The sequence below is a fragment of the Neodiprion fabricii genome, chromosome 2 (assembly GCF_021155785.1).
Source record: "Neodiprion fabricii isolate iyNeoFabr1 chromosome 2, iyNeoFabr1.1, whole genome shotgun sequence".
In the NCBI taxonomy this organism is placed as follows: Eukaryota; Metazoa; Arthropoda; class Insecta; order Hymenoptera; family Diprionidae; genus Neodiprion; species Neodiprion fabricii.
Window position 1 is genome coordinate 33,960,787 of NC_060240.1, and position 16,787 is coordinate 33,977,573.

The 16,787-nt window shown below is 35.2% G+C and overlaps 3 protein-coding genes across 3 annotated transcripts; 2 read left to right on the plus strand and 1 right to left on the minus strand.

The window, feature by feature from the left end:
• The first annotated feature begins 319 nt into the window (after positions 1 to 319).
• On the plus strand, positions 320 to 3,982 carry LOC124175672. Its single transcript, XM_046556074.1, has 4 exons — positions 320 to 575; positions 670 to 789; positions 1,293 to 1,471; positions 1,721 to 3,982. Exons 1-4 carry the CDS (start codon positions 524 to 526, stop codon positions 1,793 to 1,795), a joined length of 426 nt encoding a protein of 141 aa, XP_046412030.1. The 5' UTR covers positions 320 to 523; the 3' UTR covers positions 1,796 to 3,982.
• A 1,344-nt stretch (positions 3,983 to 5,326) lies between these two features.
• LOC124176236 (cationic amino acid transporter 2) lies at positions 5,327 to 11,353 on the plus strand. Its single transcript, XM_046557210.1, has 11 exons — positions 5,327 to 5,487; positions 5,657 to 5,903; positions 6,787 to 7,071; positions 7,261 to 7,365; positions 7,507 to 7,885; positions 8,011 to 8,150; positions 8,233 to 8,335; positions 8,475 to 8,623; positions 8,759 to 8,925; positions 9,029 to 9,137; positions 9,330 to 11,353. Exons 1-11 carry the CDS (start codon positions 5,458 to 5,460, stop codon positions 9,407 to 9,409), a joined length of 1,794 nt encoding a protein of 597 aa, XP_046413166.1. The 5' UTR covers positions 5,327 to 5,457; the 3' UTR covers positions 9,410 to 11,353.
• On the minus strand, positions 11,073 to 16,767 carry LOC124176233 (transcription termination factor 2). The gene is made up of 11 exons (XM_046557206.1): positions 16,397 to 16,767; positions 15,441 to 15,562; positions 14,697 to 15,340; positions 14,080 to 14,512; positions 13,854 to 13,979; positions 13,542 to 13,765; positions 12,935 to 13,433; positions 12,481 to 12,815; positions 12,101 to 12,268; positions 11,595 to 11,794; positions 11,073 to 11,519 (listed from the first exon to the last, which is right to left on the minus strand). Exons 1-11 carry the CDS (start codon positions 16,582 to 16,584, stop codon positions 11,372 to 11,374), a joined length of 3,087 nt encoding a protein of 1,028 aa, XP_046413162.1. The 5' UTR covers positions 16,585 to 16,767; the 3' UTR covers positions 11,073 to 11,371.
• Between the last annotated feature and the right edge of the window lie 20 nt (positions 16,768 to 16,787).

A 16,787-nucleotide genomic window follows, 5' to 3' on the forward strand; every position in this document is an offset into this window, starting at 1 on the left:
TCTATAGAAGTGTAAGGCCTGCGGGCTATTTGAAGCAAGCAAGAGAAGTGTGGTGCTCGGACGAACTATCACCCCAATATCCAGGTGTCGTTAGTGGCGCTTTTGCTGTGGCTCACGTACAGCACTTTATGCTAATGCGCATAGTTTCGATATGTGTCGTCCGACGGATTTACGAGTCTCGGAAAGCTCTACTTCAAGCGGCCGTTGACTCGGATATATGTATACCTCAGTCAATAAAGTGACTCATAAGCCGCAAGCATAAGTCGTACCGTACACTTCTGTAGAACGCCATCTTCCTTAGAATCAGTCAATCAGTTGCATTATTTCACCTAAATACTCATTCGCATGTGTTAAGAGAGGAAGCGGGTGGGAGTGCAAGGCTTGCGATTGGCCTGTGCACCTTAACTCAACGTTCGGGCGTCGATCCTTGAGTTTATTCCATATTCCGTAAGTTTACGAAGTCTTGCGCACGGTGGGTTATTTGTCATTGACTAAAGTTTTTCGTTAAATCACTCGGTGAAACATGGACAAAATTATCATCGGCGCATTACTCGCATTGTTTGCATTGTCACAAAGTAAGTATCGAGATTCCAATTAATTCTGCAATTCTTTCACGATTCGTTACCTTGGTAATTCAGTTCTAATGAAAACATTACTTCGTATCCATAGGCAACGCCCTGGAATGCTATGTCTGTCAGAATCAGGAAGGAAACATCGAAAAATGCCTAAACACGATAAAAACATGTGAACAAGAACAAGACGTTTGCTTGTCAGAAATTAAATGGGGCAGTAAGTGACAAATTTATAACTTATTCAACCATGTCATGCGCCTGTTGACATTGTTTGCAGTACACATCGGAGGTACTATTTAGTGATTGGTGTATTCAACAGCGTCAAAAACATCGTATTCTAAAAAATAGTCAGTGTTCTAGATTGATGTTATTACAACCGAAGTTTAAAATATAGTCGCATCACATTACAATTATATTGAAAACAATATTTTTTATATAGATTCATAAATATTATTTTACAATTACTTACTCTATTCAGTAATGATGATTCTAAAAATTCATTTAATAAAAGAAAAATTTACTGATAGATTAGTTTACTATATTATAAGTACAAATAAAATAATGGAATGAGCAACAGTATTACTGGTACCTGAATCATTGTAAGACCAAAATCTGAAAATAGAAATACTTCGTTGAATTATGTATTTCTACTATTGTATCAAGTTTAGCGAATTTTTTGTATTGATAACGATTAATTATCTTGTTTTTTTTTTTCTTAAGGTACACCATATTGGTCCCAAGGAGCCAAAAAGCAATATTATATATCAAAACGATGTTCAACGAAAAAAGAATGCGAAAGAACAAGACGGAATAACATGAAAGACTGCACACATATATGGTACCAGGATTGGAAGTGTTCTGAATGTTGCCAGGGTGATCGATGCAACTATTACATTATCGTAAGTTCCCACAAATTGTTATCATTCACAGGATAACTGAATGTTATTCTCGATATTAATGTCAATTATTGAAAAAGAAAGCATGAAAAAGTGAATCCATCAGCTCTGGGAAGTATTAACACTTATAAATTTACAAAAACAATTTCAATTTTTCATGATACCTAACTCCATGTGACCTTGAACCATTTGATAAGCTAAATATTGCTTAATCCTACTTCAATAATTTCAAGATTATATTTTTTATTTCAGTCCGATGCAACGAAGACCAATATGCATATTTCTATCTTAGCATTGATAGCAGTATCGTATTACTTGGTTATGTAAGGTTAAGAAACATCTGCCAACTGCTAGTATGCAGTACACACTTGAGGAATATGTTCATTCCTAGTGAAAAAAGCCTTCAAAATATTTATTTATCCAGTAGCAAACTACACGTAAACATTATAGGGCCAAAGGATCTCACAATGTGCATATTCACGTATTTGTAGTGAATTTTTTACTCAATGCTGTGCAGACCTGAGCATTGTAAATGCATCAAATTAATTGGCATTTATATATTGCAATCAACTTCTGAAACGATATGAAAATTTTTAGATAACTTAGAGACGTTTCAATTTTATTATCGAAGAGGATATTTTACCTTCAATATTTTCATATTTACATTTACTTTTTGATTTTATGCAATGCTGAATTTCAACACCAAATTTATCTAAAGAATATCTACATTTATTTTAACTGTTGGAATTGTCTAGCAGAAGTGATGAAAGTAACAGTTGTAGAATCAAAATCGTCATACTGTGTTACTCACATCAGTATGTTTTTTTTCTTATGTGAAATCTCATGGAAAGATCTAATCTATTCAAAACCATTCCGTGTTTTTTACAATGAATGTATTCATTCAATGTGTTCTAGTTAGTATATAGTTTGATACAAATATTCGATGTTCTAAGTCCAAAGGCAGTCTGTTATATTTTTATAATATTTATTATTCATACCCTTTTACCTTGGCAGCAGACAAGCTTTTCGGCAAAAATGACCCAATCTAAATAGGCAGCTGATTTTTATGGTTTACTCTGTAAATTATACAATTACTTCGCTATAAGCCATATTTTACAGATAAGTTTATTTTCACAGTGAAAGTATACTACTTATTACCTAATCAATTTACGGCCGTGTCCTGTAATCCAAATTTATATTTTTATTTGATCTTACGCATGAAATGTTCATCATTCACTATTGCGAATACAAACTCTCATCAGTTTTCCACATGGAGAATCTCAGACACTTAGTCTAATATTTTTTGGAAATGTTTTTGTGGATTAGAATAGTGAACAAGGGTTGAAATTTTATTCAAATAATCTTCTATATATACTTGTACATCCTTGCTGATAAAACTCCAAGCTATAAGCAAAGTAAAAATATTCCAGAATTTCCTGTGTAGAATGTACTAAATAATATTTGGTAATCTTTACTTTCGCGCACATAGTTTATATCGATTTGATTCCGCCGATTTATGGCAACATGTCCAAATTACAGTTTTTTAAACTGACAATTTCTCAACATACATTTAAAAATTTGAAATATGAACAACGTCTTTATATATTGCAAGCTAAGTATCTAGTAGTAAGTTTAATTATTAGAAATATACTGGATAAAGAAACTTTTTAAGTAACGTGATATTCGCGTTGTTATGACTATGTACAAAATAAATTCCGTCCATATTATAAAATAAAATTTATACTTTTAATAATGGCCTTGATGTTACGCTTAATTTATACCTTTCACCCTTCAGTTAAAAATTGTCAAGTTAAGTTGAGAGGGTTCGTTAGATCCCTCCATACACAGAATACGAGGAACTGACGATTGCGCTATAAGAAATGATTACACAAAGTCTATAGATATTGATTGCATATCAGATTCTGATAACATACCACTTTCGATTGTAATTAATGAGGTGCTCCAGATACTATTGAAAAAAACAAAGGGATCCTTACTCATAATTAATATATCACACTCTGATAATAGCTTTGATGTAGAAGATACAACTGACAGTGGGTACCGCCATCAATATCTATTGAACAAGCCAACCAATTCAGTGCTAATATTGAATGATCTGAATTTTAAATAATACTTGAGGTATCAGTAATTGAGTGACATACAGGCAACATTAAAAGGAAAGATAACAGAAAATAGTGCAATTAGTTGCACTATTAGTTGCAAGTTTGACATTTTTTGGATAACTATACCGCCAACTGATATCAGAGTGGTATTCAGCTTTCTAATACGAAGATTAAGGGATTTACGGTGTTGCACGGAGACAAAAGTTACTTGTTAACAGACTTGAAATAAAGTAACCACTTTATCAGTAATTGCGAGTTCGGTGTAGTTCAGTATCTCAAATTATCTCTGTGGGTGCAGGAAAGGAGGTACTAAATTAAACCTGCTACAGCATTGTAAAATTTCTCAGAGTTCAATTGTGCACCTCTTGAATAAATCATTTTCTATATTCTTTAATGATTTTCATTACAAAAGTGATCTAAAAAGGCTTGAAGAATAATCAAAAAAAAATAATTCATGTAAGTACATATTATAATATATATGTATATACACTTTCAATTTTCGTTGTAGAATAAATTGCCTTTTAGTTTCTGGCATAGATTCTACTCAAACTTTGTTTATGTTGGCGTGTGAGTATGCGTTTATCCTGAATGATCCTTAATAAAGGATGAGAAATCGTGTCATCTCATAAAACAGGTATGTAGACGATTAGAAATACTATAATCACGAACACCCTGCAAGTTTAATTTACTGACACTTTTAATAAATACCTCGATTTTCCGACACGATCTACAACGCTCAGGAAGTGTTGCAATCGAATACTAAGGCCCTAATAAAACTACGATACAACTATCATCTCGACAATAATGCAAAATTCAAGAAGTACGTTCATTTACAATCATCGTCACAAATATAGAATGGAACACTACTTTATTTTCTACTGCATAAACCGTTTAAAACAATAAAACTATTTGCAACGGTTTCCTTTTTGAAAAGAACTCCCGCAGCTCTTCTTTTGTATCAGACAAAGATGCAAAAAAAATTGAGTTACATATAGATCATTTTTTTTCGAATACCTGTCTTTTTACTTGCTTTTCAATTATACACATAATTAGCAAATGACTCTGAACTCTGATTTCACAGCAAACCACTGGAGATAAAATATTGTTTTGCAAACAGTAATATTTAACTAGCTTATCCTATGCATGTTCCTGTACAGGGCTACTCTTCAGTTTCTCAGTTACATACTTACGCGACACTTATTAAATGAACGAGGAAATTTGTAATTACTTACAATATAAGTAAGCTGTACCTGGCTAATGGCTAGAAATATTCCAGATTTGGACAGATACCATGCAATATAGAGGTGTTTAGCACCGAAGGACTAGAACGGAACGAAGCAGAATAACGTAAAATTTTAATCAATGATTCTGCCGATATCATTGTTATCATCAAAATAATTGCTACTGATTGAAACCGGTCGAATCCGTTCATTGAAGGTGAATTTTTTGAATACTAAACAGACACAGTTGAAGAGTTTAAATTGGTCGATTACAGAGTATGCATCTTATTATATTTCATCTCGCTCGTTCATTCGTTCCACGTCAAATACGTCATTAATAGCCAGCACCAACATGTATGAAAATCTACACATGTATTGAAAAGTGTACAACTTAGCTGAGGGCAATGTTCCTCGCGAATGATTTGGTACAAGATTCAATCAATTGATAATAATTGTCGAACGAGACAATCCGCTTATTCTTTAGTCAGTGGAGAATAAATGATATGACAGACACGCGTGTTAAGAGCTGTCGTCCGCATGTTTGTACGAACGAATTGAACAAATACTCTACATAATATAACGAATATATTCATAAATTTCAAACGCCAATCTACTTTAGTGTACCGCGGATTCCATTTTAACGACCATGGATTTAAAATTATTGAAAATTCATGTGGTGAGTAATAATTATCTGATAAATAATACGGCATCTGAATGCTTTGTAATATAATAATCCGACTGAAACGAACAACACCAAAAAAAGCAGACTGAAAAATGCCAACATTTTCTTTTGTCCCTGTGTGTACGTAATTTACGTTCAACTTATTCACGCCCTTAATTTACAGCTTGACGTAATAAATCTTCTTGGGATGGACATAATATACAAAACCTTGAGTCGCAAGAAGCAAATAGGATCTCCTCAGGAAACGAAATTAGCCAGATGCTTGTCAACTCTCGACTTAACGGCCCTTGGCATAGGGTCGACCCTTGGTGTAGGAATCTATGTCTTGGCGGGATCAGTTTCTCGGGATACCGCTGGACCGGCAGTTATCATATCTTTTGCCATAGCCGCAGTTGCGTCAGTTTTCGCAGGTCTGATAACGTAACAGTTCAATACAGAATAAATTATGTGGTAAACTGCCTTAAGGACTCGAAGTAGCTTGTTAATTTTCTCAAAAATTCAATATCTCGAAATTTTTCAGAAAAACCATGTTACGAAGTTTAAAAATTTGAAAAAATAAGGCACAGTTTAAGAGATTTATTCCGAAGTCTTATAGTTTTTGGAAGACTTATACCTTAATTCGAGAGTTGCATAGACGGCTCAATTCTATTTCCGGAAAAGGTGCTGGTGAAACTCTTCCAAAGTTTGTTGAAACAAGTTAACGTCATCACGACGCTTTTCTAATCCTTATCTGAAATCCAGATATCTTACTGCTCTTCCGTAAGAAATGGAGATTATTGTACACTAGTTCAGGAATTGTTAATAGAAAAATTACGACTTTACCCAAAAGCTCATAATAAGATAGTCTCACAATTCAAACAGTTCCGGGATGCCCGCTTAACGACGACGGAGTATGTCGATCCTCATGGTACGCTAAAAATTAACGCGTTCACTTTACCTCTTTACAATTAGTCTCGTACTAGCAGGTTTCTCTAAATACGAATCGAGGTGCACACCGTTAGTGCAAACGTTCGAAACAGGGTACTTCGGTAAAGCTGAAAGATGGGAACCAAAATTTTGGGAAAAGACTGCTTTTGAAATTGCAATAGAGGAATTTAGTAAATCTTGAACAACGATCCTTAATTTATTTTAATTTACGAATCCCATTCGAACTTATTACTCAAGGTTCAAACGACATCCAAAAATTCTCTCGTAATCTATGATAGAAAACGAAATTGAGAATTCTTGAAATATTTGAAAAGAACATTTGCATTGTTGTGTGCTTGAATTATCACAACCAAAAAAAAATTTCAGGTCTTTGTTACGCGGAATTTGGTGCCAGGGTACCAAGAGCTGGATCCGCTTACGTTTACAGCTATGTTGCTGTTGGTGAATTCATAGCGTTCCTAATAGGATGGACTTTGATTTTGGAATATGTGATTGGCTCTGCCAGTGTGGTGCGTGCACTGAGTACCTACGTCGATGCCCTTTTCAATGACACTATGAAGACGACGTTTCAGAGTGCCATGCCTATTGAAATTGACTATCTCTCCGCATATCCGGACTTTTTCGCCTTTGGAATAACTCTGGTTTTCTCTGGTTATTACAACATATTTATATTCATCTAATCTATGGTCAGCTTCACCAATTTCTTTATCCGTTCTCCAATGTCCTTCTCAGGCAAAATGAATTCATTTATACAATCAATTGGTTGAAGGTAATTGGCAGAATTGCCTTTGGTATGTGTGTCGTTGAAATTGGGTGGTCTTGAAATTTCGATAATTTTAGCTGCTCTGGCCTTTGGCGCTAAGGAGTCATCCCTGGCCAACAACATTTTCACCTTAATCAACTTGTCAGTTGTACTGTTTGTCATCATTGCTGGTTCGTTCAAAGGTAACGCTATTCGTACTATGTGCAGCATGTATGTCAAACTTTTAAAAATATTGATGATATGTACCATTCTTGACTTCACTTGACACAAACTTTGTTCAAGCTTTTTTTCCTCACATAACATATTTATGTCAAACTTTAAAGCTGACGCTGCGAATTGGAGAACCGAAGTGGAGTGTACCGAGTCAAGCTGTCCGTGGGGTACCGGAGGTTTTGCTCCGTACGGCATATCGGGCATCATAACTGGCGCAGCAACCTGCTTCTATGGTTTCATTGGATTTGACTGCGTCGCAACCACAGGAGAAGAGGCGAAAAGTCCGCAGAAATCCATACCAATTGCGATTGTTGCTTCTCTGACAATTGTTTTCCTTTCGTACTTCGGCATATCGGTAGTTCTGACAATGACTCTTCCCTATTACGACCAGAATGCCGATGCCCCGCTGCCCCATCTTTTTGAGACGATAGGATGGAATTGGGCTAAATGGGCAGTTTCTGTAGGGGCAATTTGCGGCCTGTGTGCAAGGTATGTATTTGTCAATGCTAAATATTCGTGATAAGACTGTTTGTTGTCGTTTGCGAGGAGGCAAAACCAATTAAGACACCCAGAATTGCTTTAGGTGACAAGATTAAAATGTTTTCTCATCACAGTTTACTTGGCGCAATGTTCCCTTTGCCTCGAGTGATCTATGCTATGGCCTCAGATGGTTTGATTTTCAAGTGGATGGGGAAAATCGACTCCCGTTTTCAGACTCCACTTGCTGGAACTCTTTGTACTGGATTACTGACAGGTAATGAGGCTATTTTATATAATTTCTCTGATATAACTTTCCATGACCAAGTTTCGAGTACCACGTTAAAACGTGTCCTCAGGGATTCTGGCCGCAATATTTGAGCTGAAACAACTGGTTGACATGATGAGCATCGGGACTTTGCTAGCTTATTCGATTGTTGCGGCCTGTGTTTTAATTTTAAGGTAAGAATTGGTTGAGGTTGATTGAGTAACTATTCAAGATACTCCCAGAATCACTCGCGTTGATTAAAAATGATGTACAATTGGTAATATAAATCCATTCAGGTCAACATTTACTTTTGATTCATTCAACAAATTTTAGGTACGAGGAGAGCGAGGCTTACGAAAAAAAAGATGATCGTACCCTGAAAAGCTTTACATTTATTGCAAAGCAATTTTTCAATGGAAATAAACTGCATCACTCAACGAGACTGACAGCAAGTCTGGTTACTTGGCTGGTATTTGCATACTGTAAGTGTTCTTAATTTCTGAACATTTATGAATTGAACCTTCAATTTGTCGAGATAAGGAAGCTTCCACTCCACTGATTTCAACTCTACAAAATCTAATCGTCTAACGTAAGTCCCCTTTTTTGACCACTGACAGTTGTACTCTGCGCATGTACATCAATGATGATTGTTTTTGCCGGTGATAAACTTTTAAACATTGAACCATGGGCGGTTGCAATTTTCGTACTTCTAATTGCAAGTCTAGTTAGCATTCTTGTCTCCGTGTATCTGCAGCCAGTGTCTGGAAGGAAGCTTAGTTTTTCTGTAAGTATTAAGAAGACAGAACAAATAAACTAACATGAGAATGTTTCTTTTTCTCAGAAGTTCAGTATAATTGAAAAACTTCATCATATCAATTAATTTCTAGGTACCTTTTGTTCCATTCTTGCCAGCTCTCAGCATTTTTATCAACATTTACTTGATGATGATGTTAGATAACATGACTTGGGTTCGGTTTGGTGTATGGATGGCCATTGGTGAGAATATTTTGATTTGTAAATAAATAGCTATGCTATATCAGATAAAACAGATGAGCAATTAAAAACGATTGGTTCACAATTACTGATTCAAATCTCTCGACAATTTGCAAAAAATCCAAAGTGATCAGCATTTTAAATAAGTTTTACATCGAGTTGACACCTTAACAAAACCTTTTTCATTTACTGTAGGGCTTGCAGTGTATTTTCTCTACGGAATTAGGCACAGCAATCTTCGGCAAAAAAAAACTAATCCAGAAGCAACGTCTTGAAAAGGAGTTTGTACATGGAAGAGTTGTAGAATAGTGTAAACTGTGCTTCAACGTCTTTGGTAACTCCTCAAAGTATTATCACCATCAAATCGCCTGCATCTATAATTCCAAATGTAATCTTTATTGAACAAGTAATAAGTATATTTCCGTGGTGTAGAACTGAGTTTAGGTGCGGGGATTTGGACCAACATAAAACGATACCGTTAAACTTTGTAATCATTTCTGTACAAAGTACACTTTTATTTCAATCTAACGCGGCTCAAGTTACTTTTCTGCAGTCGTTGGTTAAAGTTGATGAATTCGTTCATCAGAAGGTCAAGATCTAATTCTTCAGTCATATATTCGTGAACATGGATTGTAACTACATCGTTCAAGCGATCTAGCAGCATCGCTAATATTCAAGTCTTTGAAACGAACTTAATTTTTCGAAACTGCAAATATCTGAAGTGTGGAATTCCACTTGCTACATTTAGCGATGGAATGCTCCACACCTACTATAGTGGTTTCATATTCTATGCAATAATATATTCCAAGACGTTTATCATATCGTCAAATTTTGTACGAATCAGAAACTTGTGATAAGAAATTATCCACATTGTCCGACATGCAACAAATACCAATATTTTGATGCCATTCTTTCCCTCAAGGGCAATTTGTTGTCCTGGACTTATGGTTGAGAATTTAACGTAGTATTCTTGCTATTAATTAATTAAATTTATTAATCAATTTTTCTCGCCGGCGACGCGTTGCATATTGTACTTCAGTACTTCTGCCTGTCAAAATCGTATGACTTTGCCTATATCATTTGAAATTGTATACTAAATAACTATTCTCATTGGAAAATCATCGCCCCAGCAGATCTTAATATTGAAATTCATGTATTATATAGCCCTACTAGATTCACTATTTTCCTTAGAACAGCCAAATATTCGTTTTTAACATATTGCTTAATTAACCGAAAGTTAATTAGTACCAATGTTATAATATATTTCATTTGTATTTTCAACATAACGTTACTAGCTCCTCGTAAAACCAATCAGGAACAAGCAGAGAACGGAATGATTATTTATTTTTATATTCTTACGATTATGTGATATCGGAAATTCTATTATTTATCCTGTTCATAGAAATCCGAAACCGGATTTATTTTAATTTTACTTTTCATGCATATCTCCAAATACACTTAAAATTATATTAACCCACAAATATCCAGCATAATTACACTGTTCCTTACCCATGTAAATTTTTCCTTTATCCTGTCTGATTTTTGTTGAATAAATCAATATTCAATTGATATCATATGTAAACGCAATCATTTGACTTGTCTTGCCAATTTGTCGCTTCAACTTTTTCATCCGATCTAAGATAGTTAAAATAACTGTGAATAAGTTCCAACGTCCTGAGAAGGGTTCCTACTTTCCGCATTTGTATTTCCGCTTTGTTCTTTCAATATCATTACAACTCACCTGAAAATTTCGAAATTGTACTCTTATCTAATATCATTACAGTAAGCAATTTGCACCAAATATTAAATTGATAAAAAAAATATGTGCACTATAACTCGAGTGTTACAGTAAATTTTTTAGCTTTTGTATATATTAACATAAATAATGTTTATTTTTTTGTATAAATATAAGTCACAGCATAGAAAAAATCTTAGTATTAATGGAATAATTGATTACTGCTTCAAAAAACTAGGCTTAAGAATGCTTTGAAACAATAACGTATGTGAAAAGGTTTCACGAATACACCTATAACTAATTTATACATAAATATATTCACTTATAAAATAGATTAATGTAGAATTTCTCATATTATAAAATAGGGCGTATTTTCTTCAGTCGTACCAAAACACTTTGGTTTTCAGCAAATAGATACATCGAAAAGTAACGGGTCGATCGACTTCTTGTAAAATTACGTAAGTAAGATCAGAAAGTGCGGGCGTTTGGCAAAATAAAAATTTTACAAGCTGAACAAAGATTTGAGATCATCCATCGATAACTTGGAGGCAGCTGCAGTACCTGCTCCTGTCAAAACTCCGTTTGCTATTTCTAGCTTTCTGTCTTGCAGTGCTTTAATCCTCTGCTCTACAGTGTCCAGACACATAAATCTGAAATAATTACTTATGTAGACTCGCATGTTAGTTTGCACAACGTATTCTCAAAAAATAATTCGTATGTATTACTTGTAAATGTAAACGCTTTTAGTTTGGCCAACTCTGTAAATTCGATCCTGTGCTTGCGCTTCCAATTGCGGATTCCAATGGATATCAAGCAAAAGTAAGTGATTGCCGCCAACCAAATTTAAGCCCACTCCGCCTGCAGTAAGCGATAGTAATAGAATTTGCGGTGCTGAGTCTATTGTATTGAACGACTCCACTATGCGCTACAAAAATTAAGAAAGTCGTTAATCCTATTTCCGAAGTAACGAGAACTCGGTCTGTTTAAATAAATATGTGATTTAGTAAAATATATCGTAACTACAGGCCTGGTTATCATTTTTTCCAACACAAACATCTTAAGGATTAGAAATAGAAATGTGTAGACCAAGATAGTTGGTGAAATACTCATGAAAATAAATATTAAAAATGTGTGAGAAAACTAAGAATATCATTGTAGCCAAAAAAAAAATCACTGTGCAATATAAAAATAAGAAGTTTTTCAAACGTATAGACAAAAACTCAAATTGTACCTGCCGATTTTTTACGGGAATTTTTCCAGACAGGATATCATAAGTTGCTCCATTTAGGGTTTTAAGATGAGACCTCACAACTTCCAGCATACTGGTCCATTGTGATACTACTATCATCTTATCACCTTTATCCAGTATTTCTTGTATTGTGTGGAGTACAGCTCTCAACTAGAAAAGATATCATAAACATATGTATTCCATACGAATAACTCAGTAGATTATCTTAAGTGGCTTCTAGATTCTTGCAATTTTTGTGGGACTTGGGTTTACAATCTGTACGTATTAGACTGCTGAACTTTCACAAATATTTTGCAAATATGGTAATAAAACATTTCATACTTGTTGAACCTCCATATCTAAAAAATGGATTCATTATTTACTTTGGAGCTTTGTCGTGACGGATTAAAAACGGGATTGTTTGTGGTGAGTAAATTTTGCACCACTCTCCGATCGACACCAATCTCATTCGGATCAATATTTTCATCATCTTCAAGTTTTAAACCTCCAAGTCTAGACATTACATCAATACTTTCAGGTTTTTCATCAACAATATCATTTACTGTCAGGTCCTCTTGATCCAACATGGCGTGTATCAGCGCAGGGTGACAGCAGACCTGCCTTAATCTTAGTAGGAGAACTAAAATCTCATGAGCTTTGACATCGGCGTGCCTTGCCAACAGCTCATTTTGTACTTTCGTGAATTGTGTATCCTTTGCTGCAATTAAAGACTTAATATACAGAGTGTAAAATGATCATGAATGATCTGAACGCAATATTTGCGATTTTCGGTAATGAATGTGAAAATAAAACTTCAGGACAACTGCTAATACTTACGCGTTTTAAGAAATGATGGGTTATCAAACTTTCCGGAATGCATTTCATACATGTGATTTTTCTCAGCTCTCTGATGTAAAAACTGCGCAAAGAGGCTACGTGAAAATACCAAAACTTTTTCATACACCAGCTGCTCTTCAGGATCCAGTTTAATGCGAATTTCATCCAGATTTTTATCTGGCAAAGAACCAAGGCCACCTTTAGCCTGTAATTCGACTTTAGTTCTGCGTAGCATCAGAGTTTTCATGACAGTAGCTAATCTTTCCTGCCCAGCAGCATTCTTATTATCTACCCATCGCTTCCAGACACGCAGGTCATCAAATGGTGAACATTTCAGAAACTTCAAAAGAGCATAAAGATCCAACTCCTTGTTTTGTATAGGTGTACCAGTTAAAGCCCAACGATAACGCCCAGACAGATGGCATACCGCTTCTGATTGCTGGCTTTTATGATTACGTACTATGTGAGCCTCGTCAAGAATAACTCTTTTCCAGTTGATCTATATTCAATGTAAAAAAAATAACTGGCATGATGTAAAGTATAAATATGAATGAAAATCACACTATAATAATTTCAGTAAAAAAAATTTTATTATAATAATGCTTACCTTGTAGAGGATGGAGTCAGCATTAACCTTATAATCTCTGCTAATTAAATTGTAAGTCGTGATAACTACATCATTCCTAGCCAAACGTCTTGGTACAGTTTCTCTGTTAGTTCCATGATACAATTCAACAGCTAGTATACCCCGTTTCACACGTGTTTTTATTTCAGTTTCCCATTGAGAAAGTAGCGAGGCAGGGCACACCACCAAAGTACCACCATAAGGTTCTGCGCAAGAAAAATGAGCAATCATTTAATCATAGCGAAATTAATAAATAGATTCTGGTGGGCTTAAAAAAAAATATCAATTACTTACGGATAGTCTTTTTACGTTGTAGCCACGTGTCATCATCGTCTTCATCATTATCTGAATTTACATCCTTTAAAGATGACATAATTAGAGAAATCATTGTCAATGTTTTTCCCAGACCCATATCATCAGCTGAAAGTAATTATTTCACCATGGTACTTAATGTTTTAAGGAGTGAATCTTTTTTTGATAATTCAATGTAAACATTAGCAGCTCAGAAATCAATACTTACCTAAAATTCCACCAGGGGGTTTTTGCTTCTCTCTCCAAAGAAGCCATGCGAGAGCATGTCGTTGATGCGGCATCAGGGAAATTTTTAGACCTTTTGGATCTTGAGCTTGCTCGTCTTCACTTGGACGAGCATTCAATGATCCGTGAAGATCTGCCAGCCTCTCTACAGTTAAGGCTTGCTCTTTTTCTTGCGTTGCAAGAGCTTTTAGGCCAAGTGGTTTGATTTCCATTGGACCAGATGGGTTTTTGACCAAAGATTGAAGGGAAGAAATGTATCCTTGTGCTGGTTTCGAGGGCTTGGGTGTACCTATCTTTGGAAGAGATTCCAATTCTTCTGACAACTTTTGGAGTTTTGTTTCATCAGTATCAATACTCCGTCTCAATTTTTCACCTTTATCTGGGAGCAAATCAATGTTTAAGGTATGAAGCACCATCTGAAATACAAAAAAGAAACCTGTTAATATATGCATAAGGCAGAAATTCTTCACTGTTCATACTTTCATCTCTAATTTTTTAAAACAGATATTTTAGCATTGAATGCTTTAGAATTTAGTTATTTGTAGAAATCAGAAATCCGAATATATTTGCATACTTGGTTGAATTACTAATTATACAAACCTTGGACTTTGCCAGTTGATTCTGAACCTTTTCTATATTAAAAGTGAGTATGGCTCGCTTTTGTGCAACAAGTGGATCTATGTTGCCAACCCCTACCTCACTTTTAACAAGAGAGAGAACCGTGGCAACATTCTCCGGATTTGAATTTAGTGCACACGAGCTGCTTACACTTGCATCAGATACAAGGTCGACATGCTGAACATCCGAATCATTAGATGTGCCAGTGGTGTCCGAGTCATCGGAAATATTTATAGAATTTTTATCGTCTTCTTCAGGCCAAGCCTTACCACTGACAATTTCTTCTTGCTCCGAGTGTGAAACTGTGCTTTCGTTTGATTCAAGGGACCATGGCAAAACGCCATTCCCATTAAATGCAGATTTGCTGTTCTTCTTTTCATCAGATTTAGATGAGGATAACAAATAATTGTCTTCTTCAAGTACGGACACACTATCATCATGATCACAGTGGTTTTCACTTGAAGGGCTCTCTTGCGGACTAGAGCTGTCAGGAGTCACAGAAATAGGCCGAATCTGTTTGTCTTGTGTTTCAGACGAGTCTGCTATTTCTTCATAGGTATCATCAAATATTTTTTTTGCACCACGCTTCTTTGTCCAAATTGGTATGTCTGAATCTGAACTACTTTCTATGGAATGAGAAACGAAATTTGTACTTTAGTCATTGTAGATTATATCTTACAATCCCGAATGGTTCAAAACCAACTTATACAAATATTTAGTACATACCATCAAGTACATCATCTTTGCTGATCTGGGGGTCACCTTCACTGGATGTGATTGAACAATCTGAGCTGTTAGTTAAACGATTGGTGTTACGTCGATTCTTATTCCTGGTTTCCAAGGACGATCTGAAAAAAATGTTCTTTTCAATGGTTTCTTGATTGCAGAGCATAACAATCCTTAACTTACCCTAAAGGATTTAATGAGTGAGTGTGCGAGTTTAACAATTTTTTTTTTCATGTGATATAACTACAAATTAACTACTTTTGAACTTTTTTTCTCTACTTGTGCTAATATGTCGTGTCCTTTCTCTGGGCAAATAATTCTTTAAACTTATAATAGTTTAAATTGCTAACTAAACAATATTATTTGAAAACTCTGTAAATAGTATAAACTTCATGATCTATAATTGTGATATTATTAGTTAGCTCTCCCGTAAGATGGTATATAATATACGGCATGTATACGATTTTTTTTTTATGTAGGCTTTGAGGAAGGTTGACCTGGCTTCATCCGAAACATCAGTCAAATTGAATACAAAACACTAACCGTTTATACCCACGAAATTTTTATTTCTTCTTCATTCACTTGGGCTGTGAGACCTTGCTTTTCTAAAAATTTCTATTTCAATGGGAAATTACCTGACAGGTTTTCATGACTGAGTTTGCGAGTATTAAAATATGTGATATAAATGGCCGTATCTTTTGAGTTCGTTGACTTAGAAGCTCAAATTTTTTACGCCTCTAAGGGACCGAAGATCTTGATATTTGATTTTAATTTCAATTAGGTACCTCTACCCGTTCCCGAGAAAAATGATTTTGACAAACAGACAACAAAGCGATCATATAAGGGTTCCGTTTTTCCATTCCGAGATACGGAACCCTAAAAATGTAGGTGAAATGAAGGTAGGTTGTGGTCAATGTTCAGGATTCGAATGAAACAAAGCTTATTAAACATTGTACCTTGAGTCTTGGAGATCGTTTGTATCGTCGTCGCCGCTAGATTCGAGAACACAATACCCTTGTGCGTTGCTTCTGTTCGTGACGTTGCTCTCATCTTCGCTATCCGGAACCTCAAAAGACCGGAATGGCAAATCACCTTTAGATGAAGGTCTATCACCTTCTCGCCACTGAAAAAAGCTATCATCCATTGAGGATATAGTTCGGGTGAATATTTCTAACTGCAATCCGAATGTATCGTTATATTCGGTTTATATATGGACACTCTGTGATCCGCGTCGCGATTTCATACATTTGCTTGCAACCATTTGTAACGACAATGCACGACAACGGTAAATTTAAACAGATTTGAAAATAGCGATGTGAACGCCGCCGCCACCATTGAATATTCCAA

What these genes read in the sequence shown, in the direction of transcription:
- LOC124175672 (XM_046556074.1), top strand. Translation starts at nt 524, where the DNA reads ATGGACAAAATTATCATCGGCGCATTACTCGCATTGTTTGCATTGTCA. An exon ending in ATTGTTTGCATTGTCACAAA is followed by an intron (nt 576 to 669) that starts GTAAGTATCGAG and finishes TCGTATCCATAG; the next exon opens with GCAACGCCCTGGAATGCTAT. An exon ending in GATGCAACTATTACATTATC is followed by an intron (nt 1,472 to 1,720) that starts GTAAGTTCCCAC and finishes TTTTTATTTCAG; the next exon opens with TCCGATGCAACGAAGACCAA.
- LOC124176236 (XM_046557210.1), top strand. Translation starts at nt 5,458, where the DNA reads ATGGATTTAAAATTATTGAAAATTCATGTG. An exon ending in AATAACTCTGGTTTTCTCTG is followed by an intron (nt 7,072 to 7,260) that starts GTTATTACAACA and finishes CGATAATTTTAG; the next exon opens with CTGCTCTGGCCTTTGGCGCT. An exon ending in TTGGCTGGTATTTGCATACT is followed by an intron (nt 8,624 to 8,758) that starts GTAAGTGTTCTT and finishes GACCACTGACAG; the next exon opens with TTGTACTCTGCGCATGTACA.
- LOC124176233 (XM_046557206.1), bottom strand. Translation starts at nt 16,584, where the DNA reads ATGGATGATAGCTTTTTTCAGTGGCGAGAAGGTGATAGACCTTCATCT. An exon ending in TTCCCGTAAAAAATCGGCAG is followed by an intron (nt 11,795 to 12,100) that starts GTACAATTTGAG and finishes TAATTTTTGTAG; the next exon opens with CGCATAGTGGAGTCGTTCAA. An exon ending in AAAAGCGTTTACATTTACAA is followed by an intron (nt 11,520 to 11,594) that starts GTAATACATACG and finishes TAATTATTTCAG; the next exon opens with ATTTATGTGTCTGGACACTG.